The 26,398-nt window shown below is 34.2% G+C and overlaps 2 protein-coding genes across 2 annotated transcripts in view; both read left to right on the top strand.

Moving 5' to 3' along the window:
• The window catches only part of si:ch211-200p22.4 (phosphatidylinositol-binding clathrin assembly protein), a 110,205-nt gene extending 103,308 nt beyond the window's left edge, over positions 1-6,897 (top strand). The window contains exon 21 of the transcript XR_005641733.1: positions 6,858-6,897. The gene's annotated coding sequence lies outside the window, so the exon portion shown is untranslated. The remainder of the gene's footprint in view (positions 1-6,857) is intronic.
• On the top strand, positions 2,779-11,712 carry zgc:92429 (uncharacterized protein LOC445063 homolog). The gene is made up of 11 exons (XM_039823277.1): positions 2,779-3,031; positions 3,958-4,007; positions 4,107-4,163; positions 6,310-6,464; positions 6,754-6,857; positions 7,558-7,610; positions 8,924-8,994; positions 9,356-9,458; positions 10,354-10,473; positions 10,725-10,787; positions 11,014-11,712. The coding sequence occupies exons 1-11, from the start codon at positions 2,968-2,970 to the stop codon at positions 11,449-11,451; spliced, it is 1,278 nt and encodes a 425-aa protein (XP_039679211.1). The 5' UTR covers positions 2,779-2,967; the 3' UTR covers positions 11,452-11,712.
• The last annotated feature ends 14,686 nt before the right edge of the window (positions 11,713-26,398 follow it).

A 26,398-nucleotide genomic window follows, 5' to 3' on the forward strand; every position in this document is an offset into this window, starting at 1 on the left:
GACCGATCCAGGAACTCTCCACTGTTGTCTTTGTATAGTATGCTCCTATTAAAGACAGATTCATAGACATCAACACGTAATATATTAGGTGGACATAGCTTGCTTTAACATCATTACCATCTTACCTTACCTTCTCTGATTTGGTTTTGTGGACATCAGTAATTTTCTCTCCCAGGCCTGGTTGTGCACCCTGTGAATTTAAGCAAGAAACATGTGTATGTAACATGATTTTACTATTATATTATTATTATTTTTACAATTGCATTATTATCAGACTTGCCAACCTTCTTGGTTTGTGCTACTGCTGCCTGTCCTCTGCACACAGGTGAGTGATGTGCTGACTGGCACAGGTCCATGCACATAGTGCAGCTGTGATGCAGCTCAACAGGGGTACTTCAGTCACACCTGGAAGAAGAGAAACAAACCAACAAAATACTTGTTATTTCTGCTCAGTTTGCTTTGTATTAATTAAAAAAAAATTACATTTAAGTTGCAAATGAAGCATATCATCTCTAGATCTGTTTTATTAGTGGTGAAATTGTACTTAACAGACTGGGTCCGTGTACTTTTTCGTTCATTTGATTTTCATTTCATAAACAGGTATTCAAAAACAAATGGTTATTTGATTTTTGTTTTAAATCATGGGGATCAGACCTCCGGTCCTGGGTCTAATATTCTAATATTAGCTGCTGCAGCTAGCTAGCAGCTAGCTACCAGCCCTGTGAGCTTGGTCCCCGCGGTTCGCTCCCCGGTGCTGACTGACTCTGGTCCGTCTGCAGAGCTGCGTTACCCGCTCTAGCTGACCTGGGAATCTACCGCGCTCGTGATTTATTCATATTTTATTTACTTTGCAGTGATATGCTATGCACTGATGTCAGGCAGGCTTGCTGCTGCTTTTAGTCTGAGCCTGTGAGATAACTAAACTTCCTTTGAATATAACGTGCATATAAATAGACGGAATAAATAAAAGTCCCCGGAAATAAATATAAGTAAAACATATGTATTTAGGCTATTGAACTATAATGACTAATGCCTATATATGTATTGCCTCATTTATGTATTTCATGTTCCATTTCATAGCCATATTTATTATGTAAAGGGAGCAAAAATGGACGATCAGTCGCTCAGGAAGTTATAGACTACAGTTTCCCTCAACAGCAGCCGGGACATTCTAACGCTTAACGTGAAAAAGCTTAACGTGGTAACTTAATGTACCTAAACAATGATCAATCAGATATCAATCAGTTATCAGTCACACAACGTCCATAATAATTGGACTTTTTGTTAGAATTTTTGCACAGTTTTCAGTGGTTATGAGGAGCAATATGAGAGAGAAATTTGGTAATCATTGATCATTGTTTAGGTACATTAAACCACCTCTATTTGTTTCTGGACATCAAGCTAGGCCATATGCTAGCTAGCTAGCTAGGTGCTTAAGTTATGTTACTTACTCCTCGTAGTTGTGGACATAACTTCATACGTCCCACTTCAAAGCTTTCTCCGTTTCCTGACGGGTGAGGTGAAAGTGCGTCGACCATTCTGTGCACATTGTTGACATATACTTATAATAAAGCTATAAACGGCGCGGGGATATATAAACTTGGTTACAGTCAGGTTACAGTCGCCCTCAACAGACGTTCTAAAGTAAAGTGAACGCACCCTCAACGGGGTTGGGATCATTTCATTGGTCAACACTACAGCTGGCATTCTATTGGTTGTTGACTTTTGATAGGGTTATAACACAAAAAAATCCAAGCGCGCAGGAGAAATCCGAGAGCAGAAACTTTGCAAGTGAGCAGAATCAGCCTGAGTGCGAGGAGAAGGTTCAAAGCTGAGAGCAGGAAATCTGTCCAAACAACAACATATCTGAGTCCAAGCAGAAAGTTTGAGTGCAAGCAGAGCAAATCCGCCGAGCACAAACTTTGAGCACAAGCAGAGCAAATCCAAGCGCGAGCACAAACTTTGAGCACAAGCAGAGCAAATCCAAGCGCGAGCAGTGACTATTTGAGTGTGAGAGCAAGGTTTTGAGGGAAATTATTACAAAATCTGAACGTAATATCAGTGAGAAATGCTCTCAAATTGAAAGAATGCGCTCTTGATTAAAGATAGGAATATAACTCCATATTTTCCTCCTATACCAGAATGTATCTGTGAAGTAGCCAGACCTTACTCCACAGTGCTGTCTGGCATTGCAAGACTAACCTGACTTCAACCCCAACCTACACCTTAATGGGATGAACTGGACCACAGACCGTGAGTCGAATGGAAGCAAATCCCTGCTGCCAGGTTTCTAAATTTCTAAATCCAAGAAGAGTGGATGCTGTTATAGCAGCATGTTAATGCCCATGGTTTTAGGATTATATGTTCAACAATCACATATCATTTTGGTGTAATATTTCTATCTATCTGTTTGTTGCAACATATTTTAGCTCTCTTTATTTGGCCATAATCAGACTCAGTACGTTTCGGCACTGCAATTGCTGGAATTAAAATGTTTAATGTATGTAATAATAACACATGCTGCTTCTCCTGAAAAAAAATAGGCCTGTGAATAGTCCTGACTGCAATAAATCCAGTAAGAGAAAGTGACAGAAATCCAGAAGTTGTCAGGCCTATTGTGGCAGCTGCCGGGCCACAGCTTGTGACAGGCGACGCTCACCAGGAGGAATGTCAACCCCCACCTTCAGATAAGTTTTGACAGCTGTAAATTGAGAGAAGGAAGAGAGGAGGGGGGCTGCTATTTTTATCTTTCATTCAGCCAGGCAGAGAGAGAGAGAGAGAGCGAGACCCTCCTCTTTCTTTCTGCTCTTTCAAGAAGAGACCCTTCTGGATCTCTCCTTTCTGCCTAGCCGGAGAAACTTCTGGAGGTCCAACCACAGCAATAACAGCAGCAGAGACCACCAGGTTGGAGGACGATATCTGAACAGAGACAGGCTGTACAGTGAAGAAGAAATCCCACAAGCCAACATGGCTCTGCTGTGCTACAACAAAGGCTGTGGACTGAAGTTTGACGGTGAAAAGAACAAGGACGGTAAGATCCTGTCTGTTTATTGCTGCATCTTTTAATCTAAATACGAAGTCCAGTCTGGGTTTGTTGGTTGGTTTAATATTTTGGTCTTGATGACATGAAGCCTCAGTGGACGTCGGTCTGTGTAAAGTTAAACAAAAGCTTGAAATTAATCATGTAAAGCTTGTTCTTACAGAGTAAGTAGGTGCGGGTGGTGTACAGATTTGCTTTGATTTTCTTAGATGAGGTTCACTTTACAAATTGTTGTAACTTCCGAGCTAAAATGGCACATTTGAACCCTGTAACTGTTCAAAAATACATCACCTGCAAGCTGAAATGAGGACTATTTTTCCTTACTTCCTGGAAAAAAGTGACATTTTTATTCAGACTTTATAAACAGGCAATTATGGCTGCTTTTAGTTTGAAAGAATGCTCTTGTCACCAGAGTTAATGGTCTGAATAAAAAAAAAAAAGTAACAATTTGGGTTTCAATTTGACAAATTCATTTCAAAAAGACAATGTATACAGTGCAAGTAAGCAGGGATCAATTTGAGTGTTTAGACGGACTTTTACTGAACACTACAGGAGTGGACAAGGATCCAGATTTATGGTCTGGATTTTCTAGCAAAAGCCGGATAAACAAAGTGTTGATTTGTGTGACGTCAAAAAAAAGTTGTGTCCTTATTGTCTCATATACTGTGTGAGTCTGAGAGACAGTTGGAGCCTAGCGTGTACAGTATAATAGGCCACGTTTCTCTGGGAGCATGAGACAGCTATCTTTCTGGCAACCAACTTCCTTTTATGGGACGCTCCCTCTCAACTCTAGTGACCCCCATGAACAGCTGGTACACGCTGCAGACTGTGTGTGTGTGTCTGTGTCTGTGCGTGTGTCTGTCTAAATACAGAATGACTCTTTTTTTCTTTTTCTTTTTCTTTTTTTCTTTCAAAAGATTCCTGCCTCTTCCATCCAGGTGTCCCTATCTTCCACGATGCCCTGAAGGTAAAACTAATACAAAAGTAAACAAATCCACAACAACACTTTTATTTAGCTGGATAAAGATAACATGTATGCGTATGTTGTATGTGTGTCCTTCTCCAGGGTTGGTCCTGCTGTAGGAAAAGGACAACAGACTTCTCAGAGTTTCTCTCCATTAAGGTAAAAACAGCTCAGGGTCAAACACTCTACAAAATTTAAGATTCTGTAAATATTTGTGGTTGGTTGGAAAAGAAAGTAAGGTTAGTGAATTAAAAAAAAAAAAAAATTAGAGGTGAAAATATTCTGAATCAAGTGGAAGTAAAACTTGGTGCTGTGAAAGAACAGTGGTGGAAAGCTATCTAAGTACATTTACTCAAGTGCTACACTTAAAGGGTAACTACCGTTTTTTTCAACCTGAACCCCTAAGTGACTGATGGGAATAACAATATTTGACATTGGTCCAGTATTAAGCAAGATCGCTGCAGTCGGCAGCAGCGAAACAAGCTACAATGTACTTTAATAGGGCAATTGTCCATCTTGTATTTGCCTTCACAGAAGTGCTCGTTTTTCCACTGACAGGCTCAGATTAATATTCTAAGTGTCTGACAACATTATGGAAAGGATCCCTACAGCGATAGACCTTTTAAAGCAACACTAAAGCACTTTTCCGCTTCGGTCCCCCTACAGGTTGGAAGCGGAATTGTCCATTACCGCTGTCGTAATGATCGGGTAGCGGATCTATAGTTCGAATGAGACATAATGAGACATTACGACAGCAGTAATGGACAATTCCGCTTCCAACCTGTAGGGGGACCGAAGCGGAAAATTGCTTTAGTGTTGCTTTAAAGAACAAATTCGGCTGAAAATGAACCTAGGGGTTAATAACAAATGTGTACCGAGTCGACCGTTCTTTGGGATCTGTTTTCATGCTAATTGAATGTGACCAGTTTTATCGCTAACCGCTAATTAGCTTATAATGCTAGTCGTCGGGGCACAGGTAAAGTAAAAAGAAATCACTGTTTCGATACCACTAACAAGGCTCAAAATAGCACCACACTTCCACGGTAGCATAATGAGGGTCCCTACATGTAAACCGAAGCATTGAGAACTTTAAAAGTGTATAGACAGTTTATTAAAAAGATAGTTTATAAAGACTGTACCGTTCACGTATACAGGCAGGGGCCATCTTGGGAAAACGCCGTGCAACCAGTAACATAGCTCAAGCACGGCGTATCAGACGTAGCGTTTCCTTCCCGGAGAAGGCAGTTCACATTAGCGTGCTTTTTGCTCCGCCAGGTGATATTATTAATCCAGACATGACGCTGTTTAATTTCCCGATGTATCTGTGACTTCCACACCAGGTACTAAGCAGAAATATGGGTTATTTTGGCCTTATGATGACGGAAAGAAACATTGTTTGTGCCTACAGCTCTACGCTGGTGGGTAGGCGAGTAGCGCGAGTACCGCTAGTAACGTGATTAAACACAAATTATGCAAATATGATCCGATGCCGCTTCCAAAATCGAAAAAAGTTTGAAAACAAATATTGGTTGCCATGGTGAATTCGTCATTCGGTGGGAACCAAGATGTAACTTGTAATTTTGATTTAAATTTTGATTTTAGACTTTACACCCAAACATATGAACACACAAACAGAATGCTGACCTCGAGATTTTGACAGTAGCAGGGGCACAAAGGCCATGGTGGCCGTAGGGTGTACAATTATTTTCAGTACAGTACCTCTGAACTGTACTTGAGTATTTCCATTGCCTGCTACTTTATACCTCTACTCCACTACATCTCAAATATTGTACGTTTTTTAATTCACATTCGTTTAATTTCATTTAGGAATGTTTTGGTGCACTGACGATGACGATTTTTTATTCATGGCACAATAAAAAAAAATCAATCAATCATAAATGAATTCATGCTTTTGTGCAAAAATATATTCCAATGTTTGTCTAAAGTTAAAACAAAGACTGTGGATGTAGTCCCCAGTCTTACTTACATTAGAAGTATATTAGGAATGGATCTTTTAATGGCCAGTATGAACAGGATGAATAATTGCAAAAAAGCAAAAAACGTTTCAATGTTCATACGAGCACCTGACTATTGTGTTAAGACCGACATGTTAGGTTTCACCCTTAGGTGCAGATACATAGTAGGGTAACATATGGTGCCGTATGCAGTAGCTACAGTCATTTTCCTCTGTGAAGGATTATATAGGACACAGTTAATAAAATTAAGTTCCAATGAGGAGACAGATCCTGTGCAGATTTTCCTCTTTAAACCAGACTGAGGTGGCCGTCCTGTTTTTTAAATGCAGGGCTGCACCCGTGGGAGCCACAGCAATGTGAAGCCCGAGGAGCCTCTGCGGCCGGAGGTGTCATCAGATAAGGGCGACATTAAACAAACCAACGGCAGCGAGATAATCTACCAGGGACCCAAATCTGCTGAGAAACTGCAGAAAGAGAGACCCAGGTGTGTGTGTTTTGTAACGGCAAGATTCCTCTATTTCTACGTTGCATAATATAACTGGAATGTGTGTTTTGCATACACCTCCCTGTTACTCACATAATGCAGCTGCATCTGTAGTCATTCACAGAGGTGAGGATGAGGTTACCTAAAACATTCGTGGAATAAATAATTTAATGGATAACGCCATGCATCAGTCCCACAGGCCTGTGCTGATGCCTCTGTGTGTCTGAGTTTGTGTATTCATTTCCCAACATCCATTTTTGTGTTAACATGAAAGTGTGTTTATGTGCAGTTCAGAAGAGCCCAAGACCAAGCTGCCCCACAAAGTGTCTGCATCGCTGGCTCAGGCGCTGGAGAAACTGGACATCAGCACGAAAGCTGAGAAAGACAAGAAAGGTGTGTGTGTGTGTGTGTGCGTGTGCGTGTGTGCGTGCGTGCGTGTGTGTGTGCGTGTGTGTGTTTCATAGAGAGCCTTTCAGATGTAAAACAATGTCTTTTTCTCATTTCAAAATCAGCTATTGTGGCATTTTTTTCTTATTTTTTTTCCCCCTATTTCTGCTGATCCTGAACACATCTCTGACTTGTACACCCCAAACAAATGTATCCTATTAAGTTTTTGCTGACTATAATGGGGTCCTACAACAATGTTACCCAAAACGTTGAGAAAATCAATAAACTACAGCAAGAATATTTCAGTTATTTTATTATACAATTTGTGTGGAGGAATTTCAGAGCAAGAATCAAGAAAAATAAATATTGCATTATTGGACTTTTTACAAGAAAATTAGACTTAAAGACAGTTAACAGTCGAGTGTATGCTCATATTTAGGACTAAATGTGTTTGTGAAGGTTTGATACATAATTCAACATCTCATCAAGACATTTCAGTGTAAAATTGGGTGCATATAGATATTACACCAGTGCACTAAGAATACTTCAGCCAGTTTCCAATAGAAATCAAAGAAATTGATTTCAGAAAGTACTTAAAACAAGCTGATTTGCACTGGACACACATTGAGATATTCTTCACTTGTTTTTATAAAGATATTTTTGCATTTCACCTCTCTCTCTTCTTCTTGTCTTTCTCTTTCGACAGAGAGTGAGGCGGTCATGCCTGGGACCCGATGCAAGAACCCAGGATGCAAAACAGTGAGTGCCTCGTTCTTATTTGTTTATTTGAGTGTGCGTTTGTGTTTGTAGGCAACTTCTGTGACCCAAAAAAGTCAACTATCTGACATCAGAAAAAGCTGACAAATTCATCATGCACGCATGCACACATGCACGCACACACACACACACACACACACACACACACACACACACACACACACACACACACACACACACACACACACACACACACACACACACACACAGCAGCACAAGCTGCTCAGTAGCATTTCTCTGCTTCAGTTCGAGTTCAGTTAATCATTCCTGTACTTCAGTGTTGTAAATCTCATTAACAGCTCCATCTAGTGGACAAGGCAGAGTACATTTATTCAAGTACTGCACTTAAATGCAATTTTTAAATATTTGTACTTTACTTTGTCCACTTTTTTTTCACTTTTACTCCACTACTTTTCAGAAGAAAATACTGTTATATTTTCTCCAATAAATTCTATTGATAGCTATTGTTATTAGTTACTTTGCAGATTAGAAAGTCTACATCATTTTATAAACATGAGGCATTATCAGTACATGAAGTTGTTGAAATGAGCTCCACCTCGTCCAGCTGCAACATTAGAATGTTCCTTACTTGTTAATGCATTAGCAATTACATACGATAATATGACATTAAAAGGGATATTTTTTTCCGCCTAACGTTTGCTTTTACTTGCAAATATTTAGTAAAATATTAGAGACTTTTACTTGTAATAGTGTTTTTACATTGTAGTTTTCTTTTTTTTAAAGATCTGAATACTGCATGACCTCAGTGATTAGTACACCAAACTTGAATATAAGATACTTTTTAATACTGTTTTCAAGACTGTAGAGGAAGGTCCAAATTGGAAAAGATTGTTTGAAAAATATGTTAAAACATATACAAACTTTGTTACAGAGCATTTCTATATAACAGTCAATATCCTGGTTGAAATAACAATTTCAACCAAACAAAAACAACAATCAAAGTTTAAATTGGGGGAAAAAATATTATTAGGTACATTTACAAATTGTCTAAAACTCAAAAACTCAGCTTCATAGGTTAATCTTAAAAGTGAAATAATCCAAACAGTTCCGTTCTACACAGATATGTTATAGCCGATTGAGAAAAAAATTTTGTGACCCTGTCTGCAAAACAAATGACCCCACTCGGGCTTCCGACCCCAGGATTGAGAAACACTGCATTCAAACAAACAATACACTTGACTGGTGACCTTATCGTGTGACTGATGACCAGAGGCGTGAGTTGACCTGATCTGATCTTCATGCTGTGATCATTAGCGTTGTGTTTGTGTGTTCAGGTCTATAAAGGCCCCGAGACGGACACGGAGGTCTGCACCCACCACCCTGGAGCCCCCGTCTTCCACGAGGGGTAAGATACAAAGACACACTGCTGCATGTTTCCACTTCTTTACTTTGGATATTACAAAAGGGCATTATGCACAACTCCACTATGACAAAATCATGATTACAATCCCCATTTGCATAAGGCTCTTTTCAAACCATAATTAGAACACAAAAAGACAAAACAAATCTGAAGGACGTGTAAGCAAAGCAAAGAACATCAAAGCTAACGATAAGTCATTAAAAACAAATGTGCAACATTAAAAACAGACTTCAGGAGTAAATTAAACTGCAACTGCATTAAGTATTTGAGCACTTATCTCTCATACCTCAAATGTCTCGGGTAAAACTGCTGCTTGTTGAATTTGTGACAATTAGTTTTTGTTTAGGTACAAGTACTGGAATTGCTGCTGCATAAGAACAATAGATTTCAACGCGTTCCTCGACCAGAAGGGCTGCACCACAGGGAAACACCGCTGGGTCCCAAAGCAGGTACACCCACCACCTGGTGGAGAATACTACATCACTGACAGGTAGAACAAAAGGACATGGTTCAAAGTTAGCAGGAAATGTAGCTGGAATAACACTGATGCTAACTCTAGCCTACCTATTTGAGCGGTATAGTTTTTCTTCCCAGTCTATCAGTTATGTAGCCTACATAACCTTATCCGTCCTCATATCACTAACATCACCCATCGTGGACACGCTCTTATATCCCAGCAGATTATTTGTGCCGCATTACCTTTTTTTGCAAACAGCAGTTGTCTTTACAACATTGGTGATGCGGAGCATTTTAGTAAAGCCACTGTATAGCAAAGCGGCGCCAGAAGAGTGTGACTCGCTCTGAAACGTGTTTTAAATGTTTTTGTAGTGTTCCTTGTAAGTCTTTTGCAGCAGCCGCTGTGTTGCTTTTTTAACTAAATATATATTCAAACTCACTGTATGTGCGCATGAGTATTTCCGCCGACCAGTTTGTTTGTGTTACCATGGTGAATCGTAGTATCATGGCTCCATTCATGCTGCCTTTTTATGGTGGTGGTGCACGCGCTTAACTCTGAGTGAACCTACTCTGAGTTGATTGAACCAACTCAAATCAGCTGTTCTGGAACCGAAGTTTCCCATCTCAGGGTAAATCAACTCAGAGTTCAGAGTTAGACTCGTTTGTTAAACCTCCTTCCTGTAACAGGCCCCTGCTCGTCAGCAGCACTGGCATTGATCATTGTTTACTGTTTTGCTCCTCGATCTAAATGAGTTATTCTTTTCCTGCTGTTAACTGATGCTCCAGTTCTTCTAAAAGAAATAATTATCAAGAGAACAGAAATGATGAACATGATCGTCATCTAATCTAATCTATTTCTTTGTGACTGATCTTTGTGTGTGTTAACAGGACAAAAAGAAGGTAGCGTGTCGGCACGACTGGCACCAGACAGGAAATAACGTTGTCGTCACGATTTATGCCAAGAACGCAAACCCCGAATCTTCCAGCATAGAAGCCAACGGGACAGTGGTGAGTGTTTCACTCAAGTACTGTAGCTCAGTTTTATGTATTTGTACTTCACTTTATACTTCACTACATTTCAGAGGGAAATATTGTACGTTTTACTCCACTGATGCATATATACATATTTGGTTTGACTTAAAATACAACTGGCTTAACGTTAACAATATATACTATACAGTCTGCTTTAAAAAGGTCAAGAATGCACACATTTAAATTAATCTTGTTTTTCTTGCTTATTCTCTATTTTTCTCTTTCAGCTCTCATGCCAAATCCAGTTTGAGAACAATAAGTTTTTCAAAAGAGACTTCCACTTGTGGGGCGTGAGTACCTGCTAAATACGTCTAAATCCATCTGCCAGTGGGGTGAGATTAGCTCACCTGTTGCTAATGCTATTATACGTTTTTAAAAAATACTGGTGCTTATTTTTCTCACAATGTGAGCAGTTATCTGATCCCACTGGGAGACATTGTGAAGGTTGAATATGAAGTAAAATTTCATCTATCTTCTACATACTCAAACTCAAACTCAGTTTGCTTTTACCGTCAGGTGGCCAATGTCAAGCAGAGCTCAGTCAACATGGTCCCATCCAAAGTGGAGATCACCCTCCGTAAGGCCGACCAGGTGGCCTGGGGCAAACTAGAGGACCCCAACTACAAACCCGAGCCTGAGCCCGTAGAGGAATCCTTCAACGAACCCAACGAGTTTTACCACCCTGACCACGACATCGACGATGACGACATCAGCGACTCAGACGAGGAGTGGGCCTACGACACAGCACAGAATAAAAAACCAGAGGATCAGGACAGGGACGAGCAGAAGAAGAAAGAAGAAGAAATTCAAAACTTAAAGAGGAAGGAAGTGGAGGAGGAGATGAAGAAGGCATTAGAGGAGAAGAAGCGGGCAGAGGAGGAGAGGAAGAAGCTGGAGGAGCAGAGAAGGCAAGAGGATGAGGGAGGATACGAAGACATGCCAGATCTTGAGTAACTCCTCCAGAAAAACGAGGTGAAGATTGGGTCTGATTTGCAATAGTGAGGTAAAATTTCATTGACATTGCTTTGTTATTTATTTATTATTTCTGAAGTAATTAGATTCCAACTCTATGTTTTGTAGCTACAACTCAAATGAAATGTAGTACTTTGCCTCACTGTATCCTTTATATATATTTTTTAATATAATGCTTGAAATAGTGAGTTTTTTTCTCTTAAAATGTGAATATACTCAACTGGATGCAATAAATAAAGACTTGGCAATAAATAAATGCTTGTCAAATTCTGTCATTATTAAAGGTGCTATATGTAATATATTTACTGTGTTAAATCCAAAAATTAACACAATATGTCATTGATTTTTTCTGAACTTTTTTCGACATACTATACTATTACTTTTTTCGGCATCCTATGCTATGACTTTTCGAGATGCTTTAGTATGACTTTTTTTCAACATACTATACTATGACTTTTTTTCAACATACTATACTATGACTTTTTTTCAATATACTATACTATGACTTTTTTTCAACCTACTATACTATGACTTTTTTTCAAAACTATACTATGACTTTTTTTCGACATGCTATGCCATGATTTTTTCCCAACTTTTTTCAACATACTATGCTATGATCTTTTCCCCGACTTTTTTCACATATACTATGACTTTTTGATCAACATTTTTTGACATACTATACTATGACTTTTTTCAACATGCTATAAAAAATTATACTTTTTTGACACGCTATACTATGAATTCTTTTCAACTTTTTTTCGACATACTATAACTTTTTTTTGACATGCAATACCACCAACAAACTCCTTCCCACAGCCTCCACTCTTCTGATGCCAACCTCCTGTCTTCACCACTCAGGACCAAGCCCCGGAACTGGAAAGACTTCTCCAAAGCTTCCCCTCCTCACCTTTTTAGAACCGCTTTTAAGTTTAAATACTGTGTGTTGTTGTGAAAAGAAATATATAAATCAAATATATTAAGTTGAAATAAGTTCATCATCAGTTGAGTCGGATGAAGGCGGTGATAGAGGAAAAGGAAGAGGGCAGAGGAAACACTATCCTTTATATTTTATTTAAATGATACTTCAAATAGTAAGTTTTTTCATCTCAATATGTGCGTATAATCAACCTGATGCAACTAAAAGAAATTAAATGTATGTCTAGATTTCTATCTTTATTTCTGTCCAACAGAACGAAATATAAACAAAGAAATGTCTGGATCAATGCCATAAAGCAGGGATTTTCAAAGTTTTGATGACGAAAAGACAATTGAAAGAGCCAGCATATGATTGAGGTCCAAAAAGTCATATAAATGTCATAGCACAATGTCATGAACAAAGTCATAAAAAATCATAGTATAGCATAGTATGTTGAAAATAGTCATAGTATAGTATGCCGAAAAAAATCACAAAAGTCATAGTTTAGGATGTCGTAACAAGTCAAAGAAGTCATGTATAGCATGTCGAAAAAAGTCATAGTATAGTATGTCGAAAAAAGTAAATAAAAAGTAATAGTATAGCATGTCGAAAAAAGTCATAAAAAGTCACAGTATGTCGAATAAAGTCATAGTATAGCATGTCATAGTATAGTATGTCGAAAAAAGTCATAGCATAGTATGTCAAAAGAAATCATAAAAAGTCATAGTATAGCATGTCGAAAAAAGTCATAGTATAGTATGTCGAAAAAAAGTCATAAAACGTCATAGTATAGTATGTCGAAATAAATCCCCAAAAAATCATATTATAGCATGTTGATGAAAGTGTTAGTATAGCATGTCGAAAAAATTCATAGTATAGTATGTCGAAAAAAAGGCATAAAAAGTCATAGTATAGCATGTCGAAAAAAGTCATAGTATAGTATGGTATATCGAAAATAATTGCAAAAAGTCATAGTTTAGTATGTCAAAAAAAGTCATAGTATAGTGTGACGGCCCTGTGTAATCTGGCAGGGCCTCTTTGTGGGAGTGATACCTCTCTGGTCTTACCCATCTTTGTTTCCATCTTTGTTTGAGTTGATTGCAGATCTGGTGCACCTGGGAGCTATCAGCTGATAAAGCTCCACCTGGTCCGACTAGACTCTCTTCTCTTCACTACACTCTGGACATAAACCATGGCCTGATCACCCCGCCTGCCACATCTTGTTTTGGGTTTATTTAAGTTATAGTTAAGTTCTGTTTAGTTTATTCTTTTGTTAAATAAATCAGTTTTGAAAATTTACGATGCCTCGCTCCGTCTTTTGTCATGGTCTTTGAGCCACATTGTGTCGAAAAGAAGTCATAAAAAGTCATAGTATAGTATGTCGAAAAAAATCACAAAAGTCATAGTATAGTATGTCGAAAAAAAGTCATAAGTAATAGTGTATAATGTTGAAAAAGTCATAGTATAGTATGTCGAAAGAAATCACAAAAAAGTCAAAGTATAGTATGTAAAAAAACAACATAAAAGTCATACTATAGTAGGTTGAAAAAAAGTCATAGTATAGAATGATGAAAAAAAAATCATAAAAAGTCATAGTATTCTGCGAACAACAGACCTTGAAGACTCGCTGTAGGATCCTTCGTGATCCATCACATGTCATGTTTTCGATGTTTGAGTGGCTCCCCTCAAGGTGAAGACTCCGATGTCAAGGCTGTAAGACCCAGAGGAGGAAGGTGACCTTTGTCCCCAGGGCTGTCCCTTATTGATGATGTACTGTATGTGGTGGAATATGCTGCTCTTTGTGTCATTTAATTAGCCCCTTGGGGATGAATGAAGTGAATTGAATTGAACTGATTGTATAGTATGTCGAAAAACAGTCATATCATAGTATGTAAAAAAAAATCCTACAAAGTCAGAGTATAGCATGTCTAAAAAAATCACAAAAAGTCATAGTATAGCATGTCGAAAAAAGTCATAGTGTAGTATGTCGAAAGAAATCCCCAAAAATCATACTTTAGCATGTCGAAAAAAGTCATAGTATAGTATGTCGAAAGAAATCCCCAAAAATCATACTATAGCATGTCAAAAAAAGTGATAGCATAGCATGTCGAAAAAAAGTCATAGTATAGCATGTTGAAAAAAATCATAGTATAGTATGTTGACAAAAAAGTCATAATAAGTAATAGTGTATAATGTCGAAAAAAGTCATAGTATAGTATGTCAAAAAAAATCACAAAAAGACATAGTATAGCATGTCGAAAAAAGTCATAGTATAGTATGTCAAAACAAATCACAAAAAGTCATAGTATGGTATGTCAAAAAAGACATGGTATAGTATGTCGAAAAAATCACAAAAAGACATAGTATAGCATGTCGAAAAAAGTCATAGTATAGTATGTCGAATAAAAGTCATAAAAAATCATGGTATATTATGTCGAAAACCCATAAAAAGTCATACTATAGTATGTCAAAAAAATCAAAAAAAGTCATAGTATAGTATGTCCAAAAACCATAAAAGTCATAGTATGTTGAATAAAGTCATAGTATAGTATGTAAAAGAAAATCATAAAAAGTCATAGTACAGTATGTCGAAAAAAGTCATAGTATAGTATGTCAAAAAAAACTCATAAAAAGTTATTGTATAGTATGTCGAATGAAGTCATATTTAGCATGTCGAAAAAAGTCATAAAAAATCATAGTATGTCGAATAAAGTCATAGCATCGTATGTCAAAAAAATAATAAAAAGTCATAGTATATAGCATAATATAGCATGTCATACTATAGTATGTCGAAAAAAGTGACAGTATAGTATGTCCAAAAACCATAAAAAGTCATAGTATAGCATGTCGAAGGAAATCACAAAAAGTCATAGTATAGTGTGTCGAAAAAAGTCATAGCATAGTATGTCAAAAAATCATAAAAAGTCATAGTACAGTATGTCATAGTATAGTGTGTCGAAAAAAGTCATAGCATAGTATGTCAAAAAATCTGAAAAAGTCATAGTATAGCATGTTGAAAAAAGTCATAAAAAGTCATAATATAGTATGTTGAAAAAAGTCATAGTATAGTATGTTGAAAAAAGTCATAGTATAGTATGTCGAAAAAAAGTCACAAAAAGTTATAGTATAGTATGTCGAATAAAGTCATAATATAGCATGTCATACTATAGTATGTCGAAAAAAGTGATAGTATAGTATGTCGAAAGAAGTCATAAAAAGTCATAGTATAGTATGTCATAGTATAGTATGTCGAAAAAAATGATGGCATAGTGTGTCAAAAAAATCATAAAAAGTCATAGTATAGTATGTAAAAAAAAAAAAAATTAAATAAAGTCATAGTAGTATAGCATGTCATGAGTATAGTATGTCGAAAAAAGTCATAAAAAGTCATAGTATAGCATGTCGAAAGAAATCACAAAAAGTCATAGTATAGTATGTCGAAAAAAAGTCATAGTATAGTATGTCGAAAAAAAGTCATAAAAAGTTATAGTATAGTATTTCGAAACAGATCATAAAAAGTTATAGTATAGTATGTCGAATAAAGTCATAATACAGCATGTCATACTATAGTATGTCGAAAAAAGTGACAGTATAGTATGTTGAAGTCATAAAAAGTCAGTATGTTGAATAAAGTCATAGTATAGTATGTTGAAAAAAGATTATGGCATAGTATGTAAAAAAAATCATAAAAAGTCATAGTATAGCATGTCGAAAAAAGTCATAGTATAGTATGTGGAAAAAAAGTTAAGTAAAAGTCATAGCATAGTATGTCAAAAAAATCATAAAAAGTCATAGTATAGTATGTGGAAAAAAAGTCATAAAAAGTTATAGTATAGTATGTCGAAAAAAGTCATAGTATAGTATGTTGAAAAAAGTCATAGTATAGTATGTCGAAAAAAAGTCACAAAAAGTTATAGTATAGTATGTCGAATAAAGTCATAATATAGCATGTCATACTATAGGATGTCGAAAAAAATGATGGCATAGCATGTCAAAAAAATCATAAAAAGTCATAGTATAGCATGTCGATAGAAGTCATAAAAAGTCAGTATGTTGAATAAAGTCATAGTATAGCATGTCATAGTATAGTATGTCGAAAAAAGTCATAGCATAGTACGTCAAAAAAATCATAAAAAGTCATAGTATAGCATGTCGAAAGAAATCACAAAAAGTCATAGTATAGTATGTCAAAAAAAGTCATAAAAGTCATAGTAGTCTGCGAACAACAGACCTTGAAGACTGCCTGTAGGATCCTTCGTGATCCATCACGTCATGTTTTCGATGTTTGAGTGGCTCCCCGCAAGGTGAAGACTCCGATGTCAAGGCTGTAAGACCCAGAGGAGGAAGGTGACCTTTGTCCCCAGGGCTGTCCCTTATTGATGATGTACTGTATGTGGTGGAATATGCTGCTCTTTGTGTCATTTAATTGCCCCTTGGGGATGAATAAAGTGAATTGAACTGAATTGAATTGAATTGAATAATTGAATTGATAGTATAGCATGTCGAAAAAAGTCATAGTATAGCATGTCGAAAAAAATCACAAAAAGTCATAGTATGGCATGTCGAAAAAAGTCACAGTATAGTATGTCGAATAAAAGTCATAAAAAGTCATGGTATATTATGTAAAAAAAAATCCCAAAAAATCATGTTATAGCACGTCGAAAAAAGTGATAGCATAGCATGTCAAAAAAAGTCATACTATAGCATGTTGAAAAAAGTCATAATATAGTATGTTGAAAAAAAAGTCATGAAAAGTCATAGTATAGTATGTCGAAAAAAATCATAGTATAGCATGTCGAAACAAGTGATAACATAGCATGTCGAAAAAAAGTCATAGTATCGTATGTTGAATAAAGTCATAGTATAGTATGTCAAAAAAAGTCATAAAAAGTCATAGTATAGTATGTCGAAAAAAGTCATAGTATAGCATGTCGAAAAAAGTCATAAAAAGTCAGTATGTCGAAAAAAGTCATAGCATTGTATGTCAAAAAAATCCTACAAAGTCATAGTATAGCATGTTGAAAAAAATCAAAAAAAGTCATAGTATAGTATGTCCAAAAACCATAACATTTTACAGTATAGCGTGTCAAAAAAAGTCATAGTTTAGCATGTCTAAAGAAATCACAAAAAGTCATAGTATAGAATGTTGAAAAAAATCAGAAAAAGTCATAGTATAGTATGTAAAAAAAAACACAAAAAGAAATAGTATAGTATGTCGAAAAACCATAAAAAGTCATACTATAGCATGTCAAAAAAATCAAAAAAAGTCATAGTATAGTATGTCAAAAAAAAGTCATAATAAGTAATAGTGTATAATGTTGAAAAAGTCATAGTATAGTATGTTGAAAGAAATCATAAAAAAGTCAAAGTATAGTATGTAAAAAAACAATATAAAAGTCATACTATAGTACGTCGAAAAAAAGTCATAGTATAGAATGATGAAAAAAAAATCATAAAAGTCATAGTATTCTGCGAACAACAGACCTTGAAGACTGCCCGTAGGATCCTTCGTGATCCATCACGTCATGTTTTCGATGTTTGAGTGGCTCCCCTCAAGGGGAAGACTCCGATGTCAAGGCTGTAAGACCCAGAGGAGGAAGGTGACCTTTGTCCCCAGGGCTGTCCCTTACTGATGATGTACTGTATGTGGTGGAATATGCTGCTCTTTGGGTCATTTAATTGCCCCTTGGGGATGAATAAAGTGAATTGAATTGATAGTATAGCATGTTGAAAAAAAGGCAGAAAAAGTTATAGTATAGTATGTCGAATAAAGTCATAGTATAGCATGTCATAGTATATTATGTCGAAAAAATTGATAGTATAGTATGTTGAAAAAAATCATAAAAAGTCATAGTATGTTGAATAAAGTCATAGTATAGTATGTCGAAAAAAATAATAGTATAGTGTGTCGAAAAAAAGTCATAAAAAGTTATAGTATAGTATTTTGAAAAAAGTCATAAAAAGTCATGGTATATTGAATAAAGTCATAGTATGTCAAAAAAATTATAAAAAGTCATAGTATAGTATGTCGAAAAAAAGTCATAAAAAGTCATAGTATAGTATGTTGAATAAAGTCATAATATAGCATGTCATACTATAGTATGTCGAAAAAAGTGACAGTATAGTATGTCGAAAGAAGTAATAAAAAGTCAGTATGTTGAATAAAGTCATAGTATAGTATGTTGAAAAAAATTATGGCATAGTATGTCAAAACAATCATAAAAAGTCATAGTATAGCATGTCGAAAAAAGTCATAGTATAGTATGTGGAAAAAAAGTCATAAAAAGTCATAGCATAGTATGTCCAAAAACCATAAAAAGTCATAGTATAGCATGTCAAAAAATCATAAAAAGTAGAGTATGTCAAAAAAATCATAAAAAGTCATAGCATGTCAAAAAAATCATAAAAAGTCATAGTATAGCATGTTGAAAAAAGTCATAGTATAGCATGTCGAAAAGTTATAAAAAGTCACAGTATGTCGAATAAAGTCATAGTATAGTATGTCAAAAAATCATAAAAAGTCATAGTATAGCATGTCGAAAAAAGTCATAAAAAGTCAGTATGTTGAATAAAGTCATAGTATAGCATGTCATAGTATACTATGTCGAAAAAAGTCATAGCATAGTATGTCAATAAAATCATAAAAATCATAGTATAGCATGTCGAAAGAAATCACAAAAAGTCATAGTATAGTATGTCGAAAAAAGTCATAAAAAGTCATAAAAGTGATAGTATAGCATGTCGAAAGAAATCATAAAAAGTCATAGTATAGTATGTCGAAATGTCATAAAAAGTCATAGTAGTCTGCGAACCACAGACCTTGAAGACTGCCTGTAGGATCCTTCGTGATCCATCACGTCATGTTTTCGATCTTTGAGTGGCTCCCCTCAAGGTGAAGACTCCAATGTCAAGGCTGTAAGACCCAGAGGAGGAAGGTGACCTTTGTCCCCAGGGCTGTCCCTTATTGATGATGTACTGTATGTGGTGGAATATGCTGCTCTTTGGGTCATTTAATTGCCCCTTGGGGATGAATAAAGTGAATTGAATTGAACTGAATTGAATTGAATTGATAGTACGTCGAAAAACAGTCATAGCATAGTATGTAAAAAAAATCACGAAAAGTCAGAGTATAGCATGTCGAAAAAAGTCATAGTATAGTATGTCGAAAAAAATCACAAAAGAGTCATAGTATGGCATGTCGAAAAAAGTCATAGTATAGTATGTCGAAGAAAAGTCATAAAAAGTCATGGTATATTATGTCAAAAAAAACTCCCCAAAAATCATACTATAGCATGTCGAAAAAAGTGATAGCATAGCATGTCGAAAAAAAGTCATAGTATAGCATGTTGAAAAAAGTCATAGTATAGTATGTCGAATAAAAGTCATAAAAAGTCATGGTATATTATGTCGAAAGAAATCCCCAAAAATCATGTTATAGCACGTCGAAAAAAGTGATAGCATAGCATGTCGAAAAAAGTCATATTATAGCATGTTGAAAAAAGTCATAATATAGTATGTTGAAAAAAATGTCATGAAAAGTCATAGTATAGTATGTCGAAAAAAAACATAGTATAGCATGTCGAAACAAGTGATAACATAGCATGTCGAAAAAAAGTCATAGTATCGTATGTTGAATAAAGTTATAGTATAGTATGTCAAAAAAAGTCATAAAAAGTTATAGTATAGTATGTCGAATAAAGTCATAGTATAGCATGTCATAGTATAGCATGTCGAAAAAAGTCATAAAAAGTCATAGTATATTATGTCCAAAAACCATAACATTTTATAGTATAGCATGTCGAAAAAAGTCATAGTATAGCATGTCTAAAGAAATCACAAAAAGTCATAGTATAGTATGTTGAAAAAAATCAGAAAAAGTCATAGTATAGTATGCCGAAAAAAAGTAAAAAAAAAAGTCATAGTAAGGTATGTCCAAAAACCATAAAAAGTCATAGTATAGCATGTCGAAAAAAGTCATAGTATAGTATGTCGAAAAAAATCAGAAAAAGTCATAGTATAATATGTTGAAAAACGTCATAGTATAGTATGATGAAAAAAAAGTCATGAAAAGTCATAGTATAGTATGTCGAAGAACGTCATAAAAAGTCATAGTAGTCTGTGAACAACAGACCTTGAAGACTGCCTGTAGGATCCTTCGTGATCCATCACGTCATGTTTTCGATGTTTGAGTGGCTCCCCGCAAGGTGAAGACTCCGATGTCAAGGCTGTAAGACCCAGAGGAGGAAGGTGACCTTTGTCCCCAGGGCTGTCCCTTACTGATGATGTACTGTATGTGGTGGAATATGCTGCTCTTTGTGTCATTTAATTGCCCCTTGGGGATGAAAAGTGAATTGAATTGAATTGATAGTATAGTACGTTGAAAAACATAGCATAGTATGTCAAAAGAAAATCATAAAAATTCATAGTATAGCTTGTCCAAAAAGTCATAGTATAGTATGTAAAAAAAAAGTCACAAAAAGTCATGGAATAGTAGTATGTCGAAAAAATCAAGAAAAGTCATAGTATAGTATGTCAAAATCAATCCAAAAAAAGTCATAGTATAGCATGTCGAAAAAAGTCATAGTATAGTATAGTCGAAAAAAAGTCTAAAAGTCATAGTATAGCATGTCGAAAAAAGTCATAATATAGTATAGAAAAAGTCATAAAAAATCATAGCATAGCATGTCGAAAAAGTCATATTATAGCATTTTGAAAAAAGTCATAGTATAGCATGTCGAAAAAAGTCACAAAAAGTCAGTATGTTGAATAAAGTCATAGTATAGCATGTCATAGTATAGTATGTCGAAAAAAGTCATAGTATAGTATGTCGAAAAAAAGTCATAAAAAGTTATAGTATAGTATTTCGAAAAACCATCAAAAGTCATAGTATAGTATGTCGAAAAAAAGTAATAGTATAGTATGTCAAAAAAACACACAAAAAGTCATAGTATAGTATGTCGAAAAAAAGTAATAGTATAGTATGTCAAAAAAAAACACAAAAAGTCATAGTATAGTATGTCGAAAAACCATAAAAAGTCATACTATAGCATGTCAAAAAAATCAAAAAAAGTCATAGTATAGTATGTTGAAAAAAATCAAAAAAAGTCAAAGTATAGTATGTCCAAAAACCATAAAAGTCATAGTATGTCGAATAAAGTCATAGTATAGTATGTAAAAGAAAATCATAAAAAGTCATAGTACAGTATGTGAAAAAAAGTCATAGTATAGTATGTCAAAAAATTAAAATTATTGTATTTGTGAAGTCATATTTAGCATGTCGAAAAAAGTCATAAAAAATCATAGTATGTCGAATAAAGTCATAGCATCGTATGTCAAAAAAATCATAAAAAGTCATAGTATAGTATGTCGAAAAAAAGTCATAGTATAGTATGTCGAAAAAAAGTCATAAAAAGTTATAGTATAGTATGTCGAATAAAGTCATAATATAGCATGTCATACTATAGTATGTCGAAAAAAGTGACAGTATAGTATGTTGAAGTCATAAAAAGTCAGTATGTTGAATAAAGTCATAGTATAGTACGTTGAAAAAAATTATGGCATAGTATGTCAAAAGAATCATAAAAAGTCATAGTATAGCATGTCGAAAAAAGTCATAGTATAGTATGTGGAAAAAAAGTCATAAAAAGTCATAGTATAGTATGTCCAAAAACCATAAAAAGTCATAGTATAGCATGTCGAAGGAAATCACAAAAAGTCATAGTATAGTGTGTCGAAAAAAGTCATAGCATAGTATGTCAAAAAATCATAAAAAGTCATAGTACAGTATGTCATAGTATAGTGTGTCGAAAAAAGTCATAGCATAGTATGTCAAAAAATCTGAAAAAGTCATAGTATAGTATGTTGAAAAAAAGTCACAAAAAGTCATAGTATAGTATGTCGAAAAAAGTGAAAGTATAGCATGTCAAAAAAGTCATAAAATGTCAGTATGTTGAATTAAGTCATAGTATAGCATGTCATAGTATAGTATGTCGAAAAAAATGATGGCATAGTATGTCAAAAAAATCATAAAAAGTCATAGTATAGCATGATGAAAAAAAGTCATAAAAGTCATAGTATAGTCGAAGTCTAAAAAGTCATTAGTATGTTGAAAAAAAAATCATAGTATAGTATGTCGAAAAAAAAAAGTCACAAAAAAGTTATATTATAGGTATATGAGAAAAGTCATAATATAAGTCATACTTCATATATATGTTGAGAAAAAAGTGACAGTATAGTATGTCCAAAAAAAATCATAAAAAGTCATAGTATAGATTATCGCATAAAAGGTCATAAAAAAGTGAATTATGAATAAAAGTCATAGTATAGCATGTCATAGTATGTCGAAAAAAAAGTCATAAAAAGTCATAGTATAGCATGTCGAAAGAAATCACAAAATCAAGTATAGTATAGTATAGCTGAAAAAAGTCATGCATTATAGTATGCTGAAAAAAAAAAGTCATAAAAAGTTATAGTATAGTATTTCGAAATAGATCATAAAAAGTCATAGTATGTGAGTCGAGGAAGTCATATTTAGCATGTCGAAAAAAGTCAAAAAAATCATGGTATGGGACTAAAGTCATAGTATAGTATGTCAAAAATCATTAAAAGTTATAGTATAGTATGTCGAATAAAGTCATAATACAGCATGTCATACTATAGTATGTCGAAAAAAGTGACAATATAGTATGTTGAGTCATAAAAAGTCAGTATGTTAATAAAAGTCATAGTATTATTAAAATATGATAGTATTCAAAAATCATAAAAAGTTATAAGAGTATAGTATGTTGGTCATAAAAAGCAGTATGTTGATAAGCATAGTATTATGTTAAAAATTATGGCATAGTATGTCAAACTAAAAGTCATAGTATAGCATGTCAAAAAGTCATAGTATAGTATGTGGAAAAAAAGTTGTAAAAAGTCATAGCATAGTATGTCAAAAAAATCATAAAAAGTCATAGTATAGTATGTGGAAAAAAAGTCATAAAAAGTTATAGTATAGTATGTCGAAAAAAGTCATAGTATAGTATGTTGAAAAAAGTCATAGTATAGTATGTCGAAAAAAAGTCACAAAAAGTTATAGTATAGTATGTCGAATAAAGTCATAATATAGCATGTCATAGTATAGTATGTCGAAAAAAATTATGGCATAGCATGTCGATAAAAGTCATAAAAAGTCAGTATGTTGAATAAAGTCATAGTATAGCATGTCATAGTATAGTATGTCGAAAAAAGTCATAGCATAGTACGTCAAAAAAATCATAAAAAGTCATAGTATAGCATGTCGAAAGAAATCACAAAAAGTCATAGTATAGTATGTCGAAATGTCATAAAAAGTCATAGTAGTCTGCGAACAACAGACCTTGAAGACTGCCTGTAGGATCCTTCGTGATCCATCACGTCATGTTTTCGATGTTTGAGTGGCTCCCCTCAAGGTGAAGACTCCGATGTCAAGGCTGTAAGACCCAGAGGAGGAAGGTGACCTTTGTCCCCAGGGCTGTCCCTTACTGATGATGTACTGTATGTGGTGGAATATGCTGCTCTTTGTGTCATTTAATTGCCCCTTGGGGATGAATTAAGTGAATTGAATTGAACTGAATTGAATTGAATTGATAGTACGTTGAAAAACAGTCATAGCATAGTATGTAAAAAAAATCACGAAAAGTCAGAGTATAGCATGTCGAAAAAAGTCATAGTATAGTATGTCGAAAAAAATCACGAAAAGTCAGAGTATAGTATGTCGAAAAAAATCACAAAAAGTCATAGTATGGCATGTTGAAAAAAGTCATAGTATAGTATGTCGAAAAAAAGTCACAAAAAGTTATAGTATAGTATGTCGAATAAAGTCATAATATAGCATGTCATACTATAGTATGTCGAAAAAAGTGATAGTATAGTATGTCGAAAGAAGTCATAAAAAGTCATTGTATAGTATGTCATAGTATAGTATGTCGAAAAAAATTATGGCATAGCATGTCGATAAAAGTCATAAAAAGTCAGTATGTTGAATAAAGTCATAGTATAGCATGTCGAAAAAAGTCATAGTGTAGTATGTCGAAAGAAATCCCCAAAAATCATACTTTAGCATGTCGAAAAAAGTCATAGTATAGTATGTCGAAAGAAATCCCCAAAAATCATACTATAGCATGTCAAAAAAAGTGATAGCATAGCATGTCGAAAAAAAGTCATAGTATAGCATGTTGAAAAAAATCATAGTATAGTATGTTGACAAAAAGTCATAATAAGTAATAGTGTATAATGTCGAAAAAAGTCATAGTATAGTATGTCAAAAAATCACAAAAAGACATAGTATAGCATGCCGAAAAAGTCATAGTATAGTATGTCAAAACAAATCACAAAAAGTCATAGTATGGTAGCGGCGAAAAAGACATGGTATAGTATGTCGAAAAAATCACAAAAAGACATAGTATAGCATGTCGAAAAAAGTCATAGTATAGTATGTCGAATAAAAGTCATAAAAAATCATGGTATATTATGTCGAAAACCCATAAAAAGTCATACTATAGTATGTCAAAAAAATCAAAAAAAGTCATAGTATAGTATGTTGAAAAAAATCAAAAAAAGTCAAAGTATAGTATGTCCAAAAACCATAAAAGTCATAGTATGTTGAATAAAGTCATAGTATAGTATGTAAAAGAAAATCATAAAAAGTCATAGTACAGTATGTCGAAAAAAGTCATAGTATAGTATGTCAAAAAAAACTCATAAAAAGTTATTGTATAGTATGTCGAATGAAGTCATATTTAGCATGTCGAAAAAAGTCATAAAAAATCATAGTATGTCGAATAAAGTCATAGCATCGATGTCAAAAAATCATAAAAAGTCATAGTATATAGCATAATATAGCATGTCATACTATAGTATGTCGAAAAAAGTGACAGTATAGTATGTCCAAAAACCATAAAAAGTCATAGTATAGCATGTCGAAGGAAATCACAAAAAGTCATAGTATAGTGTGTCGAAAAAAGTCATAGCATAGTATGTCAAAAAATCATAAAAAGTCATAGTACAGTATGTCATAGTATAGTGTGTCGAAAAAAGTCATAGCATAGTATGTCAAAAAATCTGAAAAAGTCATTTAGCATGTTGAAAAAAGTCATAAAAAGTCATAATATAGTATGTTGAAAAAAAGTCATAGTATATGTTGAAAAAAGTCATAGTATAGTATGTCGAAAAAAAGTCACAAAAAGTTATAGTATAGTATGTCGAATAAAGTCATAATATAGCATGTCATACTATAGTATGTCGAAAAAAGTGATAGTATAGTATGTCGAAAGAAGTCATAAAAAGTCATAGTATAGTATGTCATAGTATAGTATGTCGAAAAAAATGATGGCATAGTGTGTCAAAAAAATCATAAAAAGTCATAGTATAGCATGTCGATAAAAGTCATAAAAAGTCAGTATGTTGAATAAAGTCATAGTATAGCATGTCATAGTATAGTATGTCGAAAAAAGTCATAAAAAGTCATAGTATAGCATGTCGAAAGAAATCACAAAAAGTCATAGTATAGTATGTCGAAAAAAAGTCATAGTATAGTATGTCGAAAAAAAGTCATAAAAAGTTATAGTATAGTATTTCGAAATAGATCATAAAAAGTTATAGTATAGTATGTCGAATAAAGTCATAATACAGCATGTCATACTATAGTATGTCGAAAAAAGTGACAGTATAGTATGTTGAAGTCATAAAAAGTCAGTATGTTGAATAAAGTCATAGTATAGTATGTTGAAAAAGGATTATGGCATAGTATGTAAAAAAAATCATAAAAAGTCATAGTATAGCATGTCGAAAAAAGTCATAGTATAGTATGTGGAAAAAAGTCGAAAAAAGTCATAGCATAGTATGTCAAAAAATCATAAAAAGTCATAGTATAGTATGTGGAAAAAAAGTCATAAAAAGTTATAGTATAGTATGTGCGAAAAAAGTCATAGTATAGTATGTCGAAAAAAAGTCACAAAAAGTTATAGTATAGTATGTCGAATAAAGTCATAA

The sequence above is a fragment of the Perca fluviatilis genome, chromosome 14 (assembly GCF_010015445.1).
Source record: "Perca fluviatilis chromosome 14, GENO_Pfluv_1.0, whole genome shotgun sequence".
Lineage (NCBI taxonomy): Eukaryota > Metazoa > Chordata > Actinopteri > Perciformes > Percidae > Perca > Perca fluviatilis.